This window comes from Lichenostomus cassidix, chromosome 24 (assembly GCF_008360975.1).
Source record: "Lichenostomus cassidix isolate B80296 chromosome 24, HeHo_3.0, whole genome shotgun sequence".
NCBI classification, from domain to species: domain Eukaryota; kingdom Metazoa; phylum Chordata; class Aves; order Passeriformes; family Meliphagidae; genus Lichenostomus; species Lichenostomus cassidix.
In genome coordinates this window covers 276,667-299,850 of record NC_139504.1, presented here as the reverse complement: position 1 = coordinate 299,850, position 23,184 = coordinate 276,667, and the positions used below count along the sequence as shown (strand labels likewise).

The 23,184-nt window shown below is 41.5% G+C and overlaps 1 protein-coding gene across 1 annotated transcript in view; it reads left to right on the top strand.

Annotated features, from left to right (window-relative positions):
* Positions 1–6,883: 6,883 nt before the first annotated feature.
* Positions 6,884–23,184, top strand: part of BARX2 (BARX homeobox 2) — a 33,727-nt gene continuing 17,426 nt past the window's right edge. The window contains exon 1 of the mRNA XM_085081639.1: positions 6,884–7,507. Within this exon, the coding sequence (XP_084937765.1) occupies positions 7,297–7,507 (211 nt within the window). The 5' untranslated portion in view covers positions 6,884–7,296. The remainder of the gene's footprint in view (positions 7,508–23,184) is intronic.

Sequence of the window (23,184 nt, the reverse complement as noted above, 5' to 3'; positions counted from 1 at the left end):
TGCTCTGCTGGCAGACCCACTATCAATGCAGAATGTCCTCTGCAGTATTCCCAAACCCCTGGAGCTGGGTGCTGGCTCCCAGCTGATGTGGAAATACCCAACTGCTGCAACACAGGCAAGAAATCCTTCTGGGAATGGCACAGTTCTCAATCTCTGGCGATGAAATTGATTCCTGAGCTGTTCCACAGGTAGGGATTCTGTGACTTTGTGGGAGGTCAAGGAATGACACAGAGCATGACATGGAGACAAATTAGGCACTTTTAATAGGAGAGAGACTCTCCTCTGTGTTTCAAGCCCCAAACCCTGCCTTGGCTGGCTTCCATGCACATAGCCAGTCCTCTGCCTGAGAACAGGCTCCTCAGGAGGGTAAATTTGGTCAGGACCTCTGGGAAGGACTTGTCCCTGTAGCTGAGGTTTTGTTCTTTCCTTGTTTAGAAGGAATTAATATATTTATAGGCATGATCAGGCTCTGCACCTCTGTCCTTCCCTTAGCATTAGGCAATGAAAGTCCTGACCTTACCTGTGGATGCAGGAACGCTACAGTTAATTTTGCTATGCTCTGTTATTTACTGACTCCCAGAGCCCCTGCCTCTCCTTGTTTGTCCTTGTATGAATTAAGCACAAGTTTATCTACAGCAATGAGTTGCAGCAGCACAGTGCCTGGTAAGTGCAGAGCAAGTGCTGGGCTGTTCAGCACACTGGGATAACTGGGCTTCTAGCTGGCAGCTCCTGACTCTCTGCAGCCTGTTGGGAGGGGAAACCTGAGCAGTTCCTGTAGGACACTCAGTCTCTTAGCTCTCTGGGAATGGTGGTCCTGGTTTCTCTTGGATGACTGTGCAAAGATCCATCTGCAGGTTTGGATTGGGGTCCTGCAGAGCCCAGAATGATGAAGGCTGTCTAGAAACCATTAATGAAGATCAGAACTTCATGGCATCAGTAACTCCCTTTGGGCTTCTTGCAGGCTGAGATAGTGGCAGATTGTCAAAATTACTTAACATCCTGGAACACCACCCATTCCAGTATGAATAGGCTTCTTGTGTGTACGAGTCACATGATCCTAGTGTTTCCTGGTGTCTCTATGGAGACTGGAGACAGTCTTCTGGTCTATGAGTTGGGGATCTTTGCTGCTTTCAGGTAAATTGTGTTGTAGAAAAGAAAGAAAGCAGAGACAATCCTCTGAATAATGAATAAAGTATCAGTCACAGAACACCAAAACATCCTGGTTGTTTTATAGAAGGAGTTACAAATATTTTGATTTTTCCTTTTTAACACGCTACCAGCTTGGCAGAGATTTAGCAAGACTCGTGCAAAAAATAATTTGCCTTAGGCAAAACTGGATGAAGCAGTGAGCATTCACATGTGGATCCTCATCCAAATGAGGCTGGAACAGAGATTAAAGAGTGAAGCAGCGTTAGATTTGGGAAGCCTTCCCTGCCAAAAATTGGGGGTGCTTTTTGAAAGATATTCCAATCCCAAATACTCGCATTCTCATGAGATTAGACACTTCCCCTCACCATTGGCTCCAGTCCCTCTAGGAAAGTGAGTTAAATGAGATTGTTGTTACCTTGGCCATATTAAAATAGTTGTCTCTGTTTTTGCTGGCATCCTGGAGGGAATAGCAATGTGGGTAGGAGGATGATGATGGCTGGGTTCTTCCTTCCCCCGAAGGGCTGTCGCAGCAGTGTGGAATTCACTGGAGAAAGGGAGAAAACACTGTTTATTTATATATCCCATGGATATTTAGGATGAGTAGTAGGGGAACAGGTACTTCTGTCTTGCCCCAACTGGACCCTCAGGTGACACAGAATGCTTCTTTGCATTTCTGGCTGCCACTCCCAAATTCCTTAGTCCTAGTTTATGAGTCCAGAATGTAACCTTTTCGCTTTAGCCTGGAAGAACAAATCCCACTTGCTGAAAGATGGCCTCTGTTTCTTGGCATAGCCTCTGGTGTACATGGTATCTGTGCAACTCCCAGAAAATCAGAGCCACCCCATAAATATCTCTCTAAATGCCTTCAGCTCTAAATGCCTTCTGCCAGTGGGTCTGTCTCAGGATTCGTAGTGATTTATTCCTTCTGGCCTTGGTGCCCCTGTAGTTGCACAGCAACACCCCGGGAGCTCATGGAAATACTGCAACTCCAGTGCCACAGTCTGGTTGGGTTTTGGTAGCAATGGAGCCTAGGGAAGGAAAAGCCACTCAGGTGTTGTGTGCCCTGCACAGAGGTAACTGGAAAACAATTAACACACTGTCTCACAGCCCTCGGTGTGCTGTGAGGGGAAAAATGAGGTCACAGAGGAAAATTCTGGGATTTAGATTATGCTCTGCCTGGAGAGAATGTGATGGTGAGTGAAGTCTGGCTTCTGTCCTGAGCATTAACAGAGGGAAACTTTGCCTCAGTTTCTCTGCATGTAGATGTGAGGCCATATCTAGGTCTCCTTTTCAAGGGATTTTGAAACTATGTGATGAACTTTATGGCTTGTGTGTTCTGAGCCTGCTATCAACATTGATAAAAATGGTTATTAGCTGTACTATTACTTTAAAGCAGAGCATCTTAACCAATTTGGGGACTGGCCAGTGGCTTCATTCACATGATGAATACCATTATATTCTATTTCTAGATGATTCAAAGTTGGCTCTAGGCAAGGGAGATTAGGTTTAGGGCTTGAGGCAGAGCAGGAAATAAAACAAAGGTGTCACAATTGACAGTTCAGCTTTCAGTATAATTTTATTGAAGAAAGTAACTCAAGCTTTGGTTTATTCTGAGAACATCAAGGACACCTTTGTAGTGTTGAGGCCTTGTAGTTGTAGAGAACCAGTTGGACTCAGAGTGCGGTCTGGTGACACTCAAAGAGGCTGCAGACAGATTTAAAGGTGACAGGGGAAATAATGTAATTGAGGATTTGAGACAGGCTTTTTAGCTTTCGGGGCTGAAAAAGAGATTCCAATGAAACTGCTGGACTTGGAGCAGTCATATTCCACAGTCACTTAGGCCAGGAGTGAAATTTGGTTGTAAAGATAAGCTCGGAGCAAAGACCCCCCCTGAAGATAGGGTGTGTGAGCTGGTGCAGTTGCTGCTCCTCAATTTCTGTTTCCTCGGCTGCCCAGAGGTATCATCTTATCATCTGCAAAGGGGCCAAGGTAAAGTACAGGGTCAACAAACACTTCAGTTTCTCTTCCATCCTCTGCCTTTATAAGGCTTTCCAGGAGATGGGGAGGAGACCCTGCTCAGAGGTGTCTTTCTCTCAGTGAGCATTTCTGCCCGGGGAATGTACAGGACTAATGGGCTCACTTAGCCACCTATCAGGTTGGTTTGCCTTCTGTGCGCATGTGTGGGATATTTTACACTCTCCCTGGCTTAAAAAAAATCTTCCTGGGCAATGCCCTTTTCTCTGGCATGGGGCAGATATTAGAAACTCACTTTATTTATGTGAGGCAGATGCTGAGATCTTTTACTTAAAGGGATTTTTATGCACTGAGACCTCCACGCTGAGAGGACAAAGCCTCTGGATTCCCTGGAGGGAAGCACTGGACCAAATTGTGCCTTCCTCTTTCTAGCCACACATTTAATTTTTCTATTCTGGATCAAGTATCAAGACCAATATCATGCTGAAAAAGGCATAAACTTGAGATCAGAGTGTCAGTCTTTAGCAGGATTGGTTATGTCTGTACAGATCTTCTTTCAAAGGTAGTTGGATTTCGCTCAAAAAGGGACTTTTCTGGTGATTAAACATGGTAATGTCAGGGGCTTGCAAAAGGTATCTTTGCCGTTTTGATATGGAAAGAGGAATTCACACTGAGAGCCAATGCACTTTCAGGCTTTAACACTTAAGTTTGTCCTGCCCATTTGGTCAGAAATGGGTTTGCATTTTAAATTCTTGTTGGAATGTGGAAACTGGTGAGCTGAAAACCCAATAGACAGAGTTCTTCTCTTTAAGCAATCGATCCCAAAAGTATGTGTGGCAAAGTACAAATACAGCAGCAAGTGATCACAACCAGCTGACTCCGCCCTTAGCAGAGTACTTGGGTACTACCTAAATAACAAATTTAGCAATACAGCAGCAGCTTAATTCCCCTTGCCTTAATCACTGTCTCTTACAATAATGTTTGTGCTGGGACTAAACAAGTCAACTTGAAGGTGCTTAATCATTTTCCCGAGGTGCACCACAGTTGTGGGGCTCTGGCACTGCAGACAAAGGGCCTGGTAGCACAAACTGATTCCAAATAAAAACTAGTTGTCTCCAGAAACCCCGGTTCAGAGAGTTTGCTCCCATATCTCTCCTGATTGAACACAACTGCCCTCCTGGACAATCTATTTTCAGCTCTCTGGTGCCGGGCTGACCTCCCTGCTTTTCCTTAGAAATGGCCTGTTGCTGACTGACAGGCTCACAGTAGTGCTATTTTCCTCCTCAGTTCTGATTGCAAAAATGCTTTAGTCAGTGAAACACAGGATCATGTCCCTTGGATTAATTCCCTCTTTGAAAAGGGCAGAAATCCTGGTCCCTGGCTGTCTGGCTGCCATTTGTGGCGTGCAGGTGCCAGCCTGGCATGCACAGACTGCATCAAGTCTCCTGCCCTCCAAACCTTCCTGAATGTGCCTTTTGCTTCCCAGCCTACTGTCCAGCTCCAGCTCTCAACCACAACAGAAACCTCAGGGAGAAGCACTTATCAGCAAGGCTGTCCTACATGGCAAGAGTCCTGGGGCTCCAACAGCTGCTCGGGGTTTGAGTCCCCTCGGCAGATGTTCGCTATTCCAGCCACTTCATTAATTTTGGAAACAAAACCCCTGATTATTCCTGACCAAAGCACCCACTTTTTGATTGACAGCCAGTGTGTGTTTCATACGACATAACCCACTGTATTGCTCAGACCATTTACTTAAAAAAAAAAAAAAGAAAAAAAAAAAAGAAATAAAGTGTCTAAAGATGTGTCAGCGTGTGTTAATTCCACCTGCCAGTTCATCTGCTTGGGCTCAGGTGAGGGCATCACACTTCTAGAGTATGTGCAGAGGTGCCAGCCACACACCTGGATATTCAGCCCTTCGGATGTGAGAAAGAAACATTTAAAGACAAGCAGAAACATTTAAAGACAAGCAGAGTCTCTTGCCCCGCCATCACTTGTGTGCGAGTTCAGCGAGCCCACAGTTTGCTTCCCCTCGATTTCTGGGCTGGATCTAGTCAAGCTCCTGGAAAACTCTTTAGGAAATATTCCTCTGCTGCGTTGTGTCAAGTTTTGCAAAGGCAGGAAAAGCAGGATAAATTTGAAGTAGAGGTAGGGGGGCTGCAGCTCCTGCCCGGACCCCAACAGAACAGCGCGGCAAAATGCTGTTTGTTGCCACTTCGGGCCTTAAATCAGTGGCTTGCTCAGGCTGTTGCTGCCAAAATATTCTTTGCAATAATTATCAGCAAGCACTAATTGCTGAAGTTAATGTTGCTGGTAATTTGTTTCCTAAGCAAAAGAAAAAAACGTGTCTGAAAAAGGCGAAGAAAATGTGCTCTTGAAATGGTTTCTGTCTGAATGAAGAGGTGAGTACTCAAAAAGCTACATTCATAACAAAGTCAGTTCATCTCCTTAAATAGTTTGTATATAGTTTGTATAGGAATTAAAACAGCAGTTTAAGTAATTTTAAAAGAGTTATATCGTCAGGGAGGAGAGAAATCTTTGAACTCCTTAGTTGTTTTCATTCTAGTTAAATTCCTCATTGTAAGATCGCTTTAGTTTCTCAAAATAAAAAGAAATAATACCATTTCCAACCAATTCATTTTAAATGAGAATGTCCTCCCAATGGTTTAAAATGAGCAAAACACTTTGCTTTACATTTGTTTTAATATCATTTGCTGTGCTGTGTTAAAAAAAAAAATGTAATGAGGTTTTAAGAAAAAAAGTTCAGTGGATCTATCGAAAGTCTGATATATCCTTGCATCTGCCTTCCAGTTTTGACAGTGTGTGGACAATGCAAGTGTCTTACTTGGATTTTGAGTCTCTATAAATGAGCAACTGTATTGCTGAAGTCAAATGAAACTTTGAATTGAAAGAAGAAGTAGTGCTTTTACAAAAGTGGTTAAAGATAGTTTATTGTTTTGTCGACTTTTTAAAAATACAGTTGAAAAAATAAAAGTTGTTGAAATCATTAATGAGAGTTTGAGACGGTTATTGCTTTTTACAAAAACAGATTGAGTTTTGTGTTAGTAAAATTAGAGTTTGCTGCCATTTGGTTTGCCGAAGCATGAGAACTGAAGGATGGCTGATAACTATTTGCAGATTATATTTAAATCCTTGTGTGAAACCTGCTAATAATATTTTTGGTAAATCGCCATTATGAGCCTCTATTTACCTATTTAAAGTTTGTGAGCTGGCTGTGGGTCCTGGAAAACCTGCAGCAGCCAGTTAATCCAGAGGATTCCTCCTGATACACCTTTTCCTGAGTAGGATGTCCTGTTGATTCCTGTCCAAGGCCACGGAGATGAGAAATCAGACCTCAGCCTGGTAGGAAAACTTCCAGTAGGGAAGCCTCAGCACGCCGCAGCAGAAGGGGCTGAAAGCTCAGCATATCAAAAATCCAGCTGAACTAAGCAGGGATCCGCCAGAAAATCATCTCAGACTCGGGGTCCGGGTAACGCCGCTCGAGGGAAAAATGTCTTCCACAAAGTGTTCCTGCAAGGCACTTATAAATAGGAATTTTTCTCCTCTGCCACTCTCCAGCCCTTCGCGGCTCGGGAATAGGTTTGATGCCGGTTGGGGAAAGCTGTCGGAGCCGGGGATGCGGCGCGCTCCTTCGGCAGCCCGCATTTTAATTTTTTTTGTAATTATAATCTAGAGAAGAGGAGGAGGGGGAGAAGAAAAGGGAAAAGGGGCGGAGGGGGAGGGAAAAAAAAAAAGGAAAAAAAAGAAAAAGGAAAAAAAAGTCAGGCCCAATCTGGAGCATTTCACCAAGGGGAAAAAAAAAAAAAACAACCGCCAGCCACACACCCCAGTATCTTAAAATAGCGAGCAGGGAGGGAAGAGGAGCGGCGGATCCTCCCAGCCCGGCGCACGGTAACAGTGGTGCTGGCGGGGAGCAGCGGGCGCCCTGATTGACAGCCCGAGCCTCCTAAAAAGGCCGCGGAGCGATGGGAGAGATGCTTATCGGTGCCTTTATATAGCGGGGAGCCGGCGCCGCGCAGCGCGGCGGAACCGGCGGGGACAGCGCGGACAGAGCGGGGACAGCGCGGACAGCGGGGACAGCGGGGACAGGCTCGGGGCGCCGGACGCCCATGCGAGCGGGGCGCGGCTCTGGCCGCCCCGCGCAGGGGTCCAACCATGCACGGCCAGCCCCCGTCCCAGACCGGCCCGCAGCCCCCGGCGCGGCTGCCGGCGCCCGGCCGGCCCAAGGCAGGCAGGAGGCGCTACAAGACCTTCATGATCGACGAGATCCTCTCCAAGGAGACGTGCGACTACTTCGAGAAACTTTCCCTGTTCTCCGTGTGCCCGTCGCTACTGGTCCGGCCCAAGCCGCTGCACTCCTGCGCCGGTAAGCGCGACCCCGGCCGTGCCCGGAGCGGGGATGCGGCGGGCGCGGAGTCGAGGGGCTCGGGCGAGCGGCTCCTGCATCTCCCACTGCATTCCCCCCATCTCCCACTGCATTCCCCCCATCTCCCACTGCATTCCCCCCAAACCCTGCCTGAATGAAGCCCGGCTTTCACATCCCATCCCCGCGGGAGGGATTGCTCCCACTCCTCGTGTTTGCCAGGGCAGGGATCGTCGTTAGTTACTACGAGTAACTAACAGCTATCAGTTAGTTACTATCAGTTTTTAGTTACTATCAGTGTGTAGTTGTAGGGTTCAGCCTAATCGACGTCGGGGCGCTCATTGGAGCCAATACATAACCTGTGCTAATGATAATGAGTTACGGAGCTCTACAAGGAGTCCAGGTTCTGTAGAAATCGTCCTTCACCTTGCGCTTGTTGAAACCTCTGGTGGTGTTTTCTTTACGTGTGTGCGAGTGCAATGAAATTAATAGAAGTAGTGTGAAAAGGATAAAAATCTGTAGAGGCACAGTTTTTCTACCTTAAATTCTCTTTTTCTTTGAAAGAACATAAGTTATTTCTAACAGCAAAGATGGGAAAATACTTGTCATGATTTTGCAGACACCGCAAATAAATACACACAAGCGGCTCTGCCCTGCACAGGGTATGACCCAATGAGCAATTCCATCTTGATCATGGGCGTTATAAAATTTCACAAGCAGACTGGTCTAACGTGGGCATTTAAAAATCCATGTTAAAAGTAAAAATAGTATTCTTAGAATGCATTCCAGATTTTAAAAAAATATTTTCAAAATCCTTTCTGGTCAAGCAGGCAGTTTTCCAGATTTCTGTTCTTCCCGTAAGGCCACACTTCAAGTGGTGACACATAATGTGTAAAGAGAAATGAGATAATGAAACTGCAACTTAAAAATGCATTCTTCAAAAAATCTTATCTGTTGAAAAATATTTGTAAATTACTAATTGCCAATAAAAATAATATTGATTTCTAGGTCATAGAATTCTATTTTTCTTCTTTCTCTTTGCTGGAAAAAGTTCATTTTGCTTTTATATTAGGTTGTGTTTAAAAATTCAAGGCCTATACTTTGGCTTAGGTTTCTTGGTTTGGTTTGTGTTTTTTTATTGCTGAATTTAAATGAAAAGGATCTTTTCAGCTCTTAGCAGAGCTGTGCTGATAGAAAACTTGCTGGTAGGATACCCTAAGAGTTTGGTGAGTAGAGTAAATCCTTGGTCAAAGTATAAATCTTCCTCCAACCTCAATATTTATTTTGTAAATACCACTTATTAAAGATCCAGGAGGGATTAGGAGGCTGGATCAGAATTAAGACCCATGATGACCAGCTTTTGGGAAGAAGTTGCATGAACAGTGTGATTCTCCGTCAACATTTATTTCTTCCAACCGATTTGTGCATGACGTTTCTTTCTTTCCCTAACTAATCGCTGACATATTTTATATGAGAACTAGTTGTTAATCAAGATATTGCTGACAAGGGAATTTTTGAGAGCTGATCCCTCGCTACTGCGTAGTGAAATTCAGTGCTTGGCCAAAACGTCCCAAAGGGGTTTGGTGTGTGAAGCACGGAGCGCCCGACTCTGCCTGCAGACCTCAATCCATCAGGACAAGGAAAGAGACTTTTCTCTCTTTCTGTACAGAAAGAGGAAGAATTAGAAAAGAAAGTCCCTTTAGCACCCAAAAGGATTATTAACCTGGATATTATCAATGTCCAGAAGCATGTACAACTACCAAAATACGGTCTGAATGTCACTTAATAGATCTTCGGGATTTGGGATGGGTGAGGTTCTTCCCAGCAGCTGGTTTGACTCTCACCACCCTCCATGGGAAAAAAAGAGAACTTTAAAAAGATACATAGTTCTGGGTCAAGCATAGCAAGCATTGTCTTTGCAAGAGTAATATATATTTCATAAATAATCATTAATAATCCTTGTATGATTCAGCAGTGGATTCAGAGTGATGCTAGTGAGTCTCGTTACTCCTCAATTAAAGACTTTTTTCTCTTTGTGCCTGGGATCTTTAATGAATTTGCCCTCCAGGCTGTGTTTCTAGCCCAAGCTCTGGCCTGTCCCTGTGTCAGGCTGGGTCGTGAATATCTGTTTCTAATGGACTAAGCTTTATGGAGCTGCAGCACTTGTGAAGTGCAGTACAGAGAGATACTTGCTTGTGGTATTAAAACCATAGAAGAAACTGCTACCAAAGTCCACACTTCCAAATTGTCAGATTCTAAGGTGTATCGGCACAAGTAAAGTCTTACATGTATTAGGCAATGGGAATTTTTTTATTGTGAAACTATTGGCTAAGAAATGGACAATACCGCAAAAGATACCTAAATGTGAAAGAATTTGAAAAATACCCAATATAAATCTGTAGCTAAAATAAAATAAAAAAACCCAAACCCACAAAGACACACACACAGAGTGCAAATAGATGACAAAAAAAAAAAAACCCTCCCAGACTACTTGGGGGCTAAAGGCTGCAGAAATGCAGCACTAGAGAAATACTGTACGGCATTTAACTTAATGCCTGAATTTCCTTTTTCTCCGGAGTTAATCAGGAAGGGAGTGAACATTTAGTCTCTTCATGATCCATCTTAACATAAACCACAGAGATTTGTTACTGTACCATCATAGCTGGGACTTGGGAGCATTTGAAACAGAGATGAGTAACGAGTTACTCCAGCTGAATATCTCCTCAGTGGCTTTTCCTCAAGGCAGGAGTCAGGTTTTGTAGGCATTTTCATGGGCTAAAGAGTTAATATTTCTTTCATCTTGGGTGAAGTCAGAGAAGGCAGATATGCCTTTATAATTTATTTGGAGCTGAAAGACATAAGACGTTGTACGTGTGCAGCATGTGTGTTCAACAACATCTCTGCTTAAGTGAAGAGAGATTGGAAAACTTTGGTAACACAATGGAAAAGAGTTTTTCTTTTGGCTGTGATGAATTGCTGAATATTTAACTGAGTGCAGCTGTATTGGAACAAAATAGATTTGTCAAGTAGAGGCAGAAGGAGGTGGAAGAAGCATTTTCCTGTGCATCTTGAGGTTGAAGATTGACATTTTAGTTGTGAGGAGCATTTGTGACGTCTATCGCAAAGCTCACCAATATTGCCAGGGATATTCCAAGAGATACTGATATTGAAGAGAGATATTGAAGAGAGCTCGAAATAAGCCCCAACCCTTTTTTTTTTTTTTTTTTTTTTGAGAAAACTGCAATTCCCCTGTAAAGGGTTCCATCATAAGTTTAAAATTTGGTGTATTGTGGTGTTTATTGAGCCAAAAAAACAAGGCTGAACTGATACCAAATCTGTAACAAAATGCTAGTCCAGGTTCAGAGCCATTACGACTAAAATTTAGAAGACTAGAAATATTTTCAGATGGTGATTAATGCCACTTTGATTTATGACTTTTGGACTGTGATGGCTGATTTAAAACACTATTTATCTTGTTTCATGCTATTTATATTTTTATTGGCTTTCCATATTATGTCACCACTAATTAATTTGTATAAGTAATGATACACTGTTCATATGCTTGGTTTGTTGCAGTGATTGCTGATGGTTGCTTTTCAACTGAGCAGAGGCTTATAGGAATCACTTTTCAAATTGCCTTCATATAATTTTTCAATTAAAAATATTTGTAGGTGAGCCTATTCCAATTCTAGTTTGTTTCCTGAAGTTTTTATAATCTTGGTTTAGCGATAGATATAAAATCCAGTTGCCTTGTTGTTAGTTTTGGGCATGATAAAGCATCAAAGGACACTTTCAGTGTGTGATCCTACAAGGTCAAATTAGAAAAACCCCTTATTTATCAAAGGAACTAAAATAGTTTGTAAATGAAAACCGGGCTGGGGCGTGGAGGGGAGTTGTGTGCGATCCCTGGTCTTAGTGGAATTTGTGACATTGTGTATTAATAATCAGCAATATTCGTCTTGGATGGCCTTTTTAAACTCTCCAAATGAATTGAGATAGCTGAATTAAAAAGAACTGTAATGCCTTCAGTTGCAGAGTTCCGTAATTTCAGCAAAGTTGATAGTACAAATTGTTAATTGTCTGTGCCATGTATTCATTTGTACCAGGCCTTATTCCAGAGCTCATAAAAAACCCCTCAAATTTGAATGTATCTTAGTGGTTTATAATTTAAATCCTAATGAGCAGCAGAGTAATTTATGTCTGTTCTACGCCAAGGTTTTTCACTAGTCCGGATCTCGGGTAGGGCTGTGCTGATTTCTCTTCAATTACTATATGAGGCAAAAATATACCTTGGATCAGTGTGGCCTTGCTTGTTTTCTGAGAGAATTGTCTACTGAGATATAAAATATTTACGTGTGTTTTAGGGGAGTTGTGCTGAAGAGGATTCTACTGCTCTATGTACATTTAAAAGCGCCACAATTTTGGGAAATGAATGCAATCTTAAGTTTCTCCACTTGTTTTTTGTTTGTTTTTTGAAAATTTGCTACTGTTCTTGCTGGTTTGTGCAAAAAGTTTCCTTTAAAGAACACTAATAATAATAATTATTATTATTATTATTTGCTCCCTTGAAATTATTTTTTTTATTTTTGGTTTGGTGATTGGATTTTTTTCTTTGTTTGGGTTTGTTGGGTTGTTTAGGTTTTTTTTGTCTGTTTTTTTTTTTTTTAGTTTGAGATGTTCAGGATTTGTGTGATTGAGATTTTAATGTAGCCAGGTGTCTAGTAGAGAATTGTTCAAGTCTTGAATTCTGCTCTTCCAGTTCCATGTCTGTCTTCTGTTGTCTTATTTTAGGATGAAATTGGGAGCTGCCTATTCCAAAGGGGTCTTTTGAGCTGTCATTTTCCTCATAAAAATGATATTTTCTGGATTAAACTCGGCACTACCTGCAGCCACTGGGGCTATTGGGGAATCATTGCTTGAGAGAGAAAGTGTGAGCTTTGGTACTTCTGGTCCTCACCCAGTCTCCTCGGTCTTTTTAGGAAACCATGGTGAGAAGGTAGATTTATTGTGACTTAAAATTGCTCAGCTGTTATGTGCAACCTCACAACAAGATTTTTTCTGATTCTCTTCCAAAAGGCCTTGTTATGGGCAAGGCTTGATTTTGCTGTGGGGCATTACTTAAAATAGGGGCGGAAGCTGTTACTTTTGCTCAAATATTTGCTGAACCTTTTCCTTTAAATTGAACAGATATTGTTATGGAATTCCTGGAGGAAGGCAGAACACTGTGGGAAAGGAAAAGGGAATCCACGTTGTGTGTGTGTGTGTGTGTGTGCGCGTGTGTGTTAGAGCATGGGGAAAAACAAGATGCCATCCATTCATCATGTTTCCAGTCTGAAACATGACAGCTGATGTCTGTTGAATAAAGCTGATGTAGAGTGGTGGGTGCACCTTCTGCCAGGCTCACTTGGACCCGAGTGCGTCCAGCATTCCCCAAGCCTGGATCTGAGGCTGGGGTTGGTTTGTCATCTCCCAGGACGCTGCTGGGAATGCAGTGGCATCCCAGGTCTTGGAAAAAGTCTTGGTCTTGTGCTGTGTGAAGTGAGTGCTCAGCAGATCTACATGTCTTAAATGGCTCCTGAGTCCATGACAAACCTGTGTCCCAAAATACTGAGGGAAGCAGGCCAAAATGAATCTGTGTGTTTATACAATAGGTGCCAACCTAAACTGCAAAGCTGAAACTGTCTCCGTGTGGAAATCTACATTGCTGCAAGGCTGTTTGGGATTTGTGCTGATTATTTGTGCAAACATATGAAGAAAAAACAACCTCACACTTTGAAAACGGCCTGTATTTGTTTGGTTTAGCCTTCAAAGATCAGTTGAATTCTATAGTTGAGTAGCAAAAAGCAAAGGCAAAATTAGAAAGATATTCTATTAATCTTGAGAAATATATAGTGCTTCCTCTGTAGATGTCTTTGATCCAGTCTTAGTGAAGCTATTGAGTATTTTTAATATATAGAAGACAGTTCAGAGATTACATTTCTGCATAGAGATGGCAGAAAGTGCAGTCAGTTACACTGCTGTCTCTAAACATTCCTCTGAAAACCCAGAAAAGTCTGGATTTGCTGTCAGGACTGTGTGCCTGCTCGGTAGTGGGATTTATTCAGCTGCAACATTGGGAAGATCTGAGTTTTCTCAAACTCTCCATAACTCCCAGTCCATTTTAGCCCTACAAGAAAAAGCCTGTCTGTGGATGAGGAGCACCTTATCAACCGAGGGAAATGAAACAAACCTATGGACTGAAAGTGGATTCCTCTGTAACTGCTGTAGCTTGGGCACAACAGTTAATTTTAAAGAGCCTAGTGTTTTTCAGAGTGGCCACGTTGGGATTTAAGTGCTTTGATGTCTTTAGCAGAAAATCTAGTTCAGAAATGCTCAAATGTGGCATATGGGGGATAATAACGGGCTGGGTGATGATTAAATAGATACTTGGAGAAGTGTCTGTTAATTTTCTCTGTTGGATTATATCCAGTACTAGATGTGGCATTTCAGAAGGAAAGCCAGATTCAAATCTGGATTTGAAAGCAGATCTCACTTGGACTGAGCAGAGAAATCTGGCTCTAAAGAAATTTCAGTGCTAGATATTAAAATATCTGGAATCAAGACTGACTTTTGCTGTCTTATCTCAGTATTGTTAATAGTGAATAAAAGGAATTCATGAAAGGCAAAACTACAGTGAACAAACCAGAAGATCACACCCCAGTGATTGCAATATAACCTACTGTGGCAAGTAATCAGCACTGTGGTTCTGGTTGGGCATGAATAAGCATTGTGGAGGAATGCTATAATGGGAGGCATTAATGAATGTGGGATTCCACTGGGAAAATTGACACCTACGCCTCATTTTCTAAAGCCTCACAGCTGGCACTGAAGCACAGTTTAAATTCATATACACAGTGAGTTAGGTTTAAATGCAACAGTTTTGTAAAAAGTATCCTCAATTTGACCACCACTCTTGGAGACTGTGCAGTGCAGACTTAGTGCCCTTATTATTCTGAGGACTTTTATTTAACTTGCTGCTGGAAAATGCAGGAAAATACCATCTCATACTGTAGAATCAACGACCTCCAGCATTGCTGCCTTCAGGACAAGCTGGGCATGAACAAGGGCAAAAATCCTCACTGGGGAAGGTGAGGAAAAGGAATTGAGAGTTTTTAGAGCTGATGTATTATATGGAGTTCCCATCACCCCTCCAGGCTCTGGGAGCAGAGCAAGGCAGTAACTAAGGAGACTCTGTTTTTTCTTCTGTTTACTTGTGTTGAGCAGTACATTTATTTCCCATTTGAGCATGGTGACAGACAGCTCCCTGGATCATAGCCCTGGCTGTGTGTGAATCGGAGCGTTGATCCACCTTCCGGAAGGATTTTCTGCTGATAGGAGTGTTGTGAGCAGGTTTGGGTGGTGGAGTAAGATCTGTGTCGATCTGTGTCTTTCCAACTCGAAGTGACTTCCATGCCCTCAGTGCAGGCCTGTGGGGAAGGAAGATTTGCATGGGATGCACACAGTGGATGGCAGAGCTGGAACTGATCTTCACATCAGGACCTCAGCTCTGGAGGCACTTGCTCAATACAGTGGCTTAAGTTGTTTTCAAATCCACAGCAGGGTTGCAGAAAGGCTCTGCTCTGGTTGCTCAGATGATTTAATTGCTTGATTCTGCTGATCTGTTTCTTCTGCTCAGCCTTTGATAACTTGTCCAATGTTGGAGGTGACTGTGGCCCTGCTTGGAGCCACTGGAAACCTGCAGGCCATATACAAAATCTCATCACATCCAAGTGAAAATAGGAGAAGTCAGAAAAATCGATGTTTTGGGTTGTTGGTAAACTGAAGAAATAATCATTATGTGTCCTTTACAGTTCAAAGAAAAGCAAGATGTTATAAATCTAGCTTGGCAAGGGAGAGGTTTAAAAAGTGTGTGTGTGTGTGTGTGTGTGTGTGTGTGTGTGTGTGTGTGTGTGTGTGTGTGTGAAATCAGATCAGACAAAAAACTCAATCAGGAGTAAAATACTGGAAACTTACCTTCTAAAGGCTGAGGCATTTATGAGACATTTGGCAATGCAATGAAGTTACTTTCAGTATTGCAAAATTCTATTTCTTTTTATTTTTCCTTTTCCAAGGAGAGAAAATTAAAACCAAACAGTTGCAGTAATTTCTGTGTAAGAATTGCTCCAGCTGGATTGCAGAACCCAGGACATGTAAACAAGAGCTTCACTTGCTAGGAAATTACAGTTCCTTGGAAAATTTGGGAACTATTTTGTGATCTCAGCTGTATTTGTGTAAAGTCTCTAATAGAATAGGATCACAAGGACAAGCTAATGGGAGCTGAGCAGTAGAAGTCTGATGTTATCCTTTATTTCTTGGGTTCCCAGGATTGTGGGAGAATTTAGCTGAGAGGTTTCTAGCCCAGAATTCCCAAAGGTGCATTTGAATGACATCCTTAAAAATACAGAGATTTGGTGTTAGGACCTGACTAATAGAGTAATACTTAATATTTTCCATTTTCCAGTATTTTCCTCTCACACACCTTTACATTTTGACCCATTCTTGACCAGAATACAGCTCAGAACAACACCCAGCTGTAGGTATTTCAGGTGTTTGGGAACAGCTGAAATCCATTTAAGGAACTAAAGAGAAGGGTGAAGAAGAGTCTTTCAAAAAAAAAAAAAAAAAAGAAAAACTTCCCATCTTCCCGAATATGGACCCCTCCACTGATATTCAAAATCTTTGGACTGCAGGTAGCACATCCAGAATATTTAAGTGGTGTCTAAAATACAGAACCTGAAAGAAACTTAAGAGACAAATCTGCTTTGGTTTTCATTTTTCTGTTTTAAAAAATGACACAATTTTTTCTTTTCTTTTTTTCTTTTTTTTAATGAAAGAAAACAACAAGTTTTCCAGAACTTCCTATACAAAGAAATTGCAATTCCCTTTAGAGATGTGGTGACAGAAAATTTGCAAATATATGGTTCTTTTCTCCAAGCAACAACATTTCAGTGACCTTAAAATGTGTTTGGATGCGTATGTTCAGGTCTTATCTTGTAAATTCTTTGACATGCCAGCGGTTTTTCTTCGTGTAGTTCATTGTCTGACTCCACCAGGACTACTCATGCAAAGAAGGGGTTGAATTGGAAGTATTTATATTTGCCCTGTATTTTGATTAATCTTACTATTCATTTTGTGGATTTTCATCAGAATAAGAGAGTTTTCCATGTAATCACTAAGTCATCTTTAAACACTTGGCCACCATTTGTCTTTGGATATTTCTTTTAATGATTATTTTGCAAGTCAGAGAGCAGTTAATGGCTACTTTTCCTGCCAGTGCAATTTTTTTTTTCAAACTGGGATTTCACCGTACAGGGGTTGAATTTCATTTGAATTAAATGATAATAGACATCTTGAGAACTAATGTTGAAGCAACAAGTTCCTGTAGCTTTGAGTGTGCAGGTGCCTGTTGCCACATCCACTGCAGAACTGCCTACGTTGATTCATTAAAAACCGGAGCTCTGTTGTGTAAGCACAGAAGGGTTGGAGCTTTAATAAAAACATCTCTTTTTCTATTAGAAGACAGAGAAATATGTGTGATACATTTGTGGTTATTTAAACAGGGTGTTCTATGATAGATTAACCTGTCATCTTTGAAGTAAAATTAGCAGTGGTGGTACTTTGTTATGGAAAACATCTTGCATGTTGCACATAAAATGCCTCATGGAGGTCCTAGTGCTCTGGATGGTGTTTATTCCTGTAAAATATGGAAAAATATGAAAAGTCCCCCAGAAATCGAAACCAGTGATGTAGTCATTGATATAGTAAAATGGTGAGAAGTCTGAAGCAAATGGAGATTTTTTTGACAAAAAATAATTTGCGAGTGTTTGTGAATACATTTCATGTCACCCTTCTGCCTGATTTGTTCCAAGCTTCCTCTTGACAGCTTTGCTAACAGTTCATTTTGTTCCTGTGGTGACTAAGCAGTGGAAGAGCTGATCTTTGGAAGTTTCTTTGGATGGTACCGGGCGGTTTGGTGGTCAGCCGTGTTGAGCTCTTGGCTTTCCTCGAGCAGGTCTGGTTAGGCGGCCGCATATGGTGAAATTCTCTACCGAGGGTCAGGGAGCCGTGCCAGAAGTTAAAAGGATTGGTTTCATCTCATTGCAATAAATTACAGAGCAATCATAAATTATGGGAAGGAGTTTGATGAAGTGGGTGAGGAACAATTGATGGATTATTTTAGTTAAAATTACTTAGAGCCCAATCCAACTCCCACTGAAGTCAATTAAATCGTAGCTGGGTCAGGGCCAAAATGAGTCAAATTCAATTATTACTTAACTGTAAGCATTTTAAAGCACATCACTGTAAGGTAGTTCAGCACTTAAATTACATTAAAACAAAAGCATTTATGAAATCCCAACTGATTTTGTTTTATTTGTACAGCCATATTGAAAGCCTTTTTCTCGCGGCTGCGACACAGAGATCTCTTTGGCTGGTGCCTAATCCCCAGAGCACCTGTCTGTTGTGAAGAGATGTTGCAGCCATTGATACTGCAGATGAATTTGTCCATCACAGACTCGCTGCTGAAGCGATTGCATCAGAAGAGGCAGCAAAGATGACTGAAAGGAAATTGTAGAAATCCTGTGCTGTTTCACCTAATTGTCAAGATTTAGAGAGCTTACTTGTGTAAGTATCAGCTCATAAATTAATGAAACTTTTACATGAGTTTATCCCAAAACTGGAATGGTTATGGGTATTCATGTATTTCTCAGGTGAACAAAGTACAGCATCCAAAATGTTATTTAAAAAGAAATAATGTACATGATAAAAAAGTGGATTTAGAAATACGTTCAAGTATGGTGGGGTTTTCACAAAATTGGGCACATTATCTTTTAAATCATTATTATCTTTTAAGTTGTGATTCACAGGCTTTCTTTAAGACTATTTATGTATTTTTAATACTTTCTGGATTGATTCTTTTCATTCTGTCCTCAGAATTTTTCCTCCCTGTCCATTTTCCAGCAGAGCCGGGGAGCAGCTCTGAGTTGCAGATGTAGGGTTTCCTGCTTGCATTTGTCTGTTTTGGGAGGTCAGAGCTCCACATCCCAAATGCCATCCCATCGAAACCTGGGGATATGGCAAGCTGTGCAGACAGCAGGGAATGTCTGTTCCCTGGGATCATTCCCATCTCTGGGTGAACTAGATTCCTCTGCACAGATGATCTCCTAGTCCATACCAAGTGCTGAGAGCACTTCTGCGGGTCTGGGATCAGTCTGGCTTTGTTTCTGTCTTTGTAGCAGTTGTGCTAAAATGAAAGATAGGACCTGATCCTGGTTTTAATAGCATGACATTGCTTTGACTCTGAGTGGTTTTTTGTGGAGGGTGGAGATGCTGGACACTTGTGGAAGTGGAAAGGATGGGTTTGACTGCATGCCCAGTTGGTGCTGGAGTGTCTTATTGCTGTGTACCTGGCTCCATGGACTGGGTTTTGTCTGGAAAACACAGTTTGGCAAATAATTTCCTTTTATTTTGTGCTGTCACAGTTTTTGTAATTGTTTTGGCCTTTCTGTTTCCCATGTTTTCTATTTATAGCAAGATCAATTAATAGCTTCCACTGTCACATTCTACATAGCTGGCAACTATGAAATAGAAATTTGGCCTTTGGAGAAGGGGAGAAATTACACCCATCTAGCAGCTTTAATCAGGAAAAAGCGACAGAACTGCCATGATAAACATTAGTACAGGACTTCTGTGGCACATACTCAACCAAGGAAAAATGCTGTCCCTTTTCTTCCCTGTAACTGAGCAATACCAATGCCATGAGAACGAGACACTTTAATAGCAACTGGTGACTCTGCGGCTTTAATATGTTTGAAAAAGCTGATTTTTGTGTTCCAGGCCTTATTTCTCCCTTTTCAGTGTTAGTGCAATTAGTCATGGTACAGCTTGTAAAAACACATTAAAATCAGCTGACAGCTTTTTAAAACCTGAGCATTGCTGTTCCTTCCTCACTGCTCAGCAGTCTTGGCATGAGGGATTTGACTCATTAACTCACCACTGAACTAAACTTCGGGGGTGCCTTTGAAAAAGCAAACCCAGAAATAAAGCTCTCACCTGCAGGTAGTTTTTATCTCTGAGCTTCCACCCACAAAATAAAACTGGTGCTTTCCTATAGTAAATTACAGGATAGAAAATCCTTTTGGCAGTGAAGGATACTGCCTTTCATTCATCACAGTGTCTCAACAGTGACTTCAGTTGAAGGCAACTTTTCCTTGAGAGGAAATACTTTGGGAAAACTCCTGATATTTCTTCTGCTTCTAAGAAGTAGAGACAATGCTGAACTTCTGAGTACCTCAGGTGTGATTTTGGGGGTTGCCCTCTGGGGGTTTGTGCAGGGCTGGGAGTTGAACTTGATGGTCCTTGTAAGTCCCTTTTAACTCAGGATATATTTTGGTTTTAACTCCTTGCTGATGATTTGCTGGAACATAGCCCACTTTACTCTGAACCACTCATGCCTATGAAGTATTCACTCAGTAATTCTTACATATGGAGTAAATTATAATGGAATTGCTGCCACCACCTATTACTATTTTGTTAAATAATTGAAAAATCCACCCAGAAGAAAGTTAAGTGTTCATTTCCAGTACCTGATGTGTAGCTTTAGTGTAATTTAAAATGTGGTGGACTCTTAATTTGTCTTCTCAAAATGTTTGTTTTCCCCAAAGCCAATCATAGGTCATTTGCCTCCAGTAATTGATACCAACATTGGAAATATTTGTCCAGTTGATGACAAACAAGTGTTTGACAGATTACTGACTGGTTAACCTGGGGCCACTTTACACCTCAGGAAAAAATTCAAATACACACCTCATCTAGTTTTTCTCCACAAGAATTTTCTTCATTCAGGTGTCTCACTTGTTACAACTATCAGTAAATAGTGAGGCTTAGGTATTTTTGCCTGCTGCATATGATGTCCAAACACTGCTTTTCTCAGTACCACTTGATTTTCCTCCTGTCCCCACTTATTTTCTCCTTGAAGTAAATAGAAGTTTTGGGTGTGTAGAAAAAGAAAAGGAATTGCATCAGACTGCAAATAAATGAATGTTTTCTGCTGAGCATTCATTTATCTGGCAGCTTGGGACATGCCAGGTTGGGAGCAGGGGTGGTAACTGTGTGGAGTTGTGATTTTACAGAGCCCAGGAAAGAGCTGAGAGCTTTGCAGGCAGCGCTTAGTGCTTGGGTCATCCCTACCTGGCTTTGTCCTTGACTTCATATATGACATGGAGCCAGCTGAAGTCCTCATCCTTCCCCTTTTTTAAAGAAAAATGGTGGTTCATTACACACTTGTGCCAAGTATTTTAAAATCCTCTGCTAAGAAGTGCAAGAGAAGCCCAAAGTCATATGGTCAGTGAGGACAGTGTATGTTTAACTATGCTCTTCATGAGGATTAATTAAGTACAAATAAAATCCTGTTGGTTTCTTCCCAGCAGAGGGAAGTCTGTAGGAAGGAAGAGACTTCCCCACAAATCACTTTAAGATAGGTGTTAAGACAAAACCATGTTTATTACTTTGCAAGAGTTTCAACTCTTTCATCACCAATTTTTATCCATCCTTTGGCTCTTACTCGATTTTTACACTCTGTCCATGCCCTGTAGGGTTCTTCAATTTGCTCTTTCAGTGTCTTCCTTCCCTTATCTCCCCTTGAGCTCACTCTCCCTCAGCACAAACTGCACCTGAGAACGTTCAAGTTCAAGTCGAACTTTTGAACCCATGATGTCAGGTTTGGAATTAGGCAAAACCAGTTTGCCCATCCCTTGCTGTAAAAGGGTTAATCCTCTAAACTATTGAGAGACAAGGGCAGGGAATTATGAAAGGAGCCCCTGTTTTATAAGCATTTGTATTGCCAGTGCTTGAATGCCCATAATAAGCAGGTTGTGCTGTGATTAATGACTGTGTTTTACATGCTGACAATGGATGATGTGCCTCATTGGAGAAGCCATTTATTTTTATTCAGGCTCCACACTGCAGCAGCACTGGAAATGAGATGTTAACATCCTGGTGAGAGTGTGTTTCATTCTCAACAATCATCCCCAGAGAGGAGAAAATAATTAAAATGGTGCCTTTTCCTTGCCTCTTTTTAATGTGTGAGAAGACAACTCGCAAGATTATTTTTTCATACAGGATTTTTCTTTTCCTTTTAAGATTCTTACTTTGTTCCCTTCAAATTGAAAACAAGTAGGAATGTGTTGTTATTCTGAAACTTTATGCATTTGGAAGGGGCAAGCTATTAAAATGTCTTAACCTTTGTTTTCTTAATTTATTTTTAATAAAGGACTAAAATAATTTAAACTATTTAGGTATTTGAGCCAATTCTTGTATCAGGTTATAAATTGCTGATTTTGCTGCAGTTTCAATTGCACTTTCCCCTCCATTTTGTCATTTTGTAAATGTAAAGAAATTGGTGGTGGAGTGTTTGTGGTGGTTGGAATACACAGAGTAGACACAGAACTCATCTTTTTATTAACCATCTATATATTTATATCCATATGGATTCAGCATCCATTTAATGTCAAGGTTTTAAATTTTGTAGAATGGCTTCAAAAAGGAGGAAAAAGACTTATAAAAGCACTTTTTAATTAACTGGAGAAAAATCTCTTTCAAGACAGTAAAATGGGTTGCAGTGTCCAAACAAATCTTTCAAAAGCTCTACATAAATTGAAAGTCCTTGGATCTCCTTCCTTGCAGATCTCCTGTGGTAGAAACATGGACAGCTGTGGGCATGGCATCAATACCTGAATAGAGAGGAAAAGATTAGTAGGATGTTTAAAAATTTTTTTAAATTGAAACAGGTTTTCATATGTGGTTCACTAAACTTGAGCTACAGGTTCTTTTGGCTCTCAGAATTTAAAAGCTCACTCCGAACTATCACACCATTACTGAGCAGAGTGAGCTAACTCACATGATGGGTCAGCAGTGTTTCAGGATGTTTTCATCATAGAGCAGTAAATGCCAATAATTACCTAAATTCTCTGGACAGCTTAATAACATTCCAGGTGGGATACAGCCTCTACTTCAGAGCTTAATGGAAACACTGTCAGTGTAAAGATTTTGTCTGTTTGCATGTGGAAATGCCAAATCTGAGATGAGTTTCATCCCAGCAATGCCAAAATCAGGGTCTGGTAGTGGTGAGATTTGGGAGATACATAAAATGTTCCCTGCAGAATTATTTGGATGAGCATCATATTAAAATTGGCCGCTGCAGCTGATCTTGGGCAGAATGTCTTTCTTGGGTGAGGAGAACTTAAAAAAATTGAGCTGAAAAAAGCTATTTTTGTTGGAAAAGCCACATGCTGCGTCTGTGCCTGTTATTGGAGGAATTCCCATGGAAACACTGCTGCTTGCACAAGAACAGGACACATGCATTGCTTCAAAATGAGCATATATATGAATAGCACATTAAGGAATTTCATAATTGTACGACACAAAAGAGAGTTCTCAACGCAGCACTCATGCAATATATTAATGGGCAATGTATTCAGCAAGCTGGGAGGTAAGAACACCTTCCCTTGTGGCTGCTGTTGAGTCCTTTCCAGGCCATACAACTGGTGTGGTTGGTGTTATCTCCCTCATTTTGCATGTGGGGAAAAACAGAAATTTAGTGGGATTCAGGGAGTTGGCTGAGATTGAATATTAAGGCAGTGCCA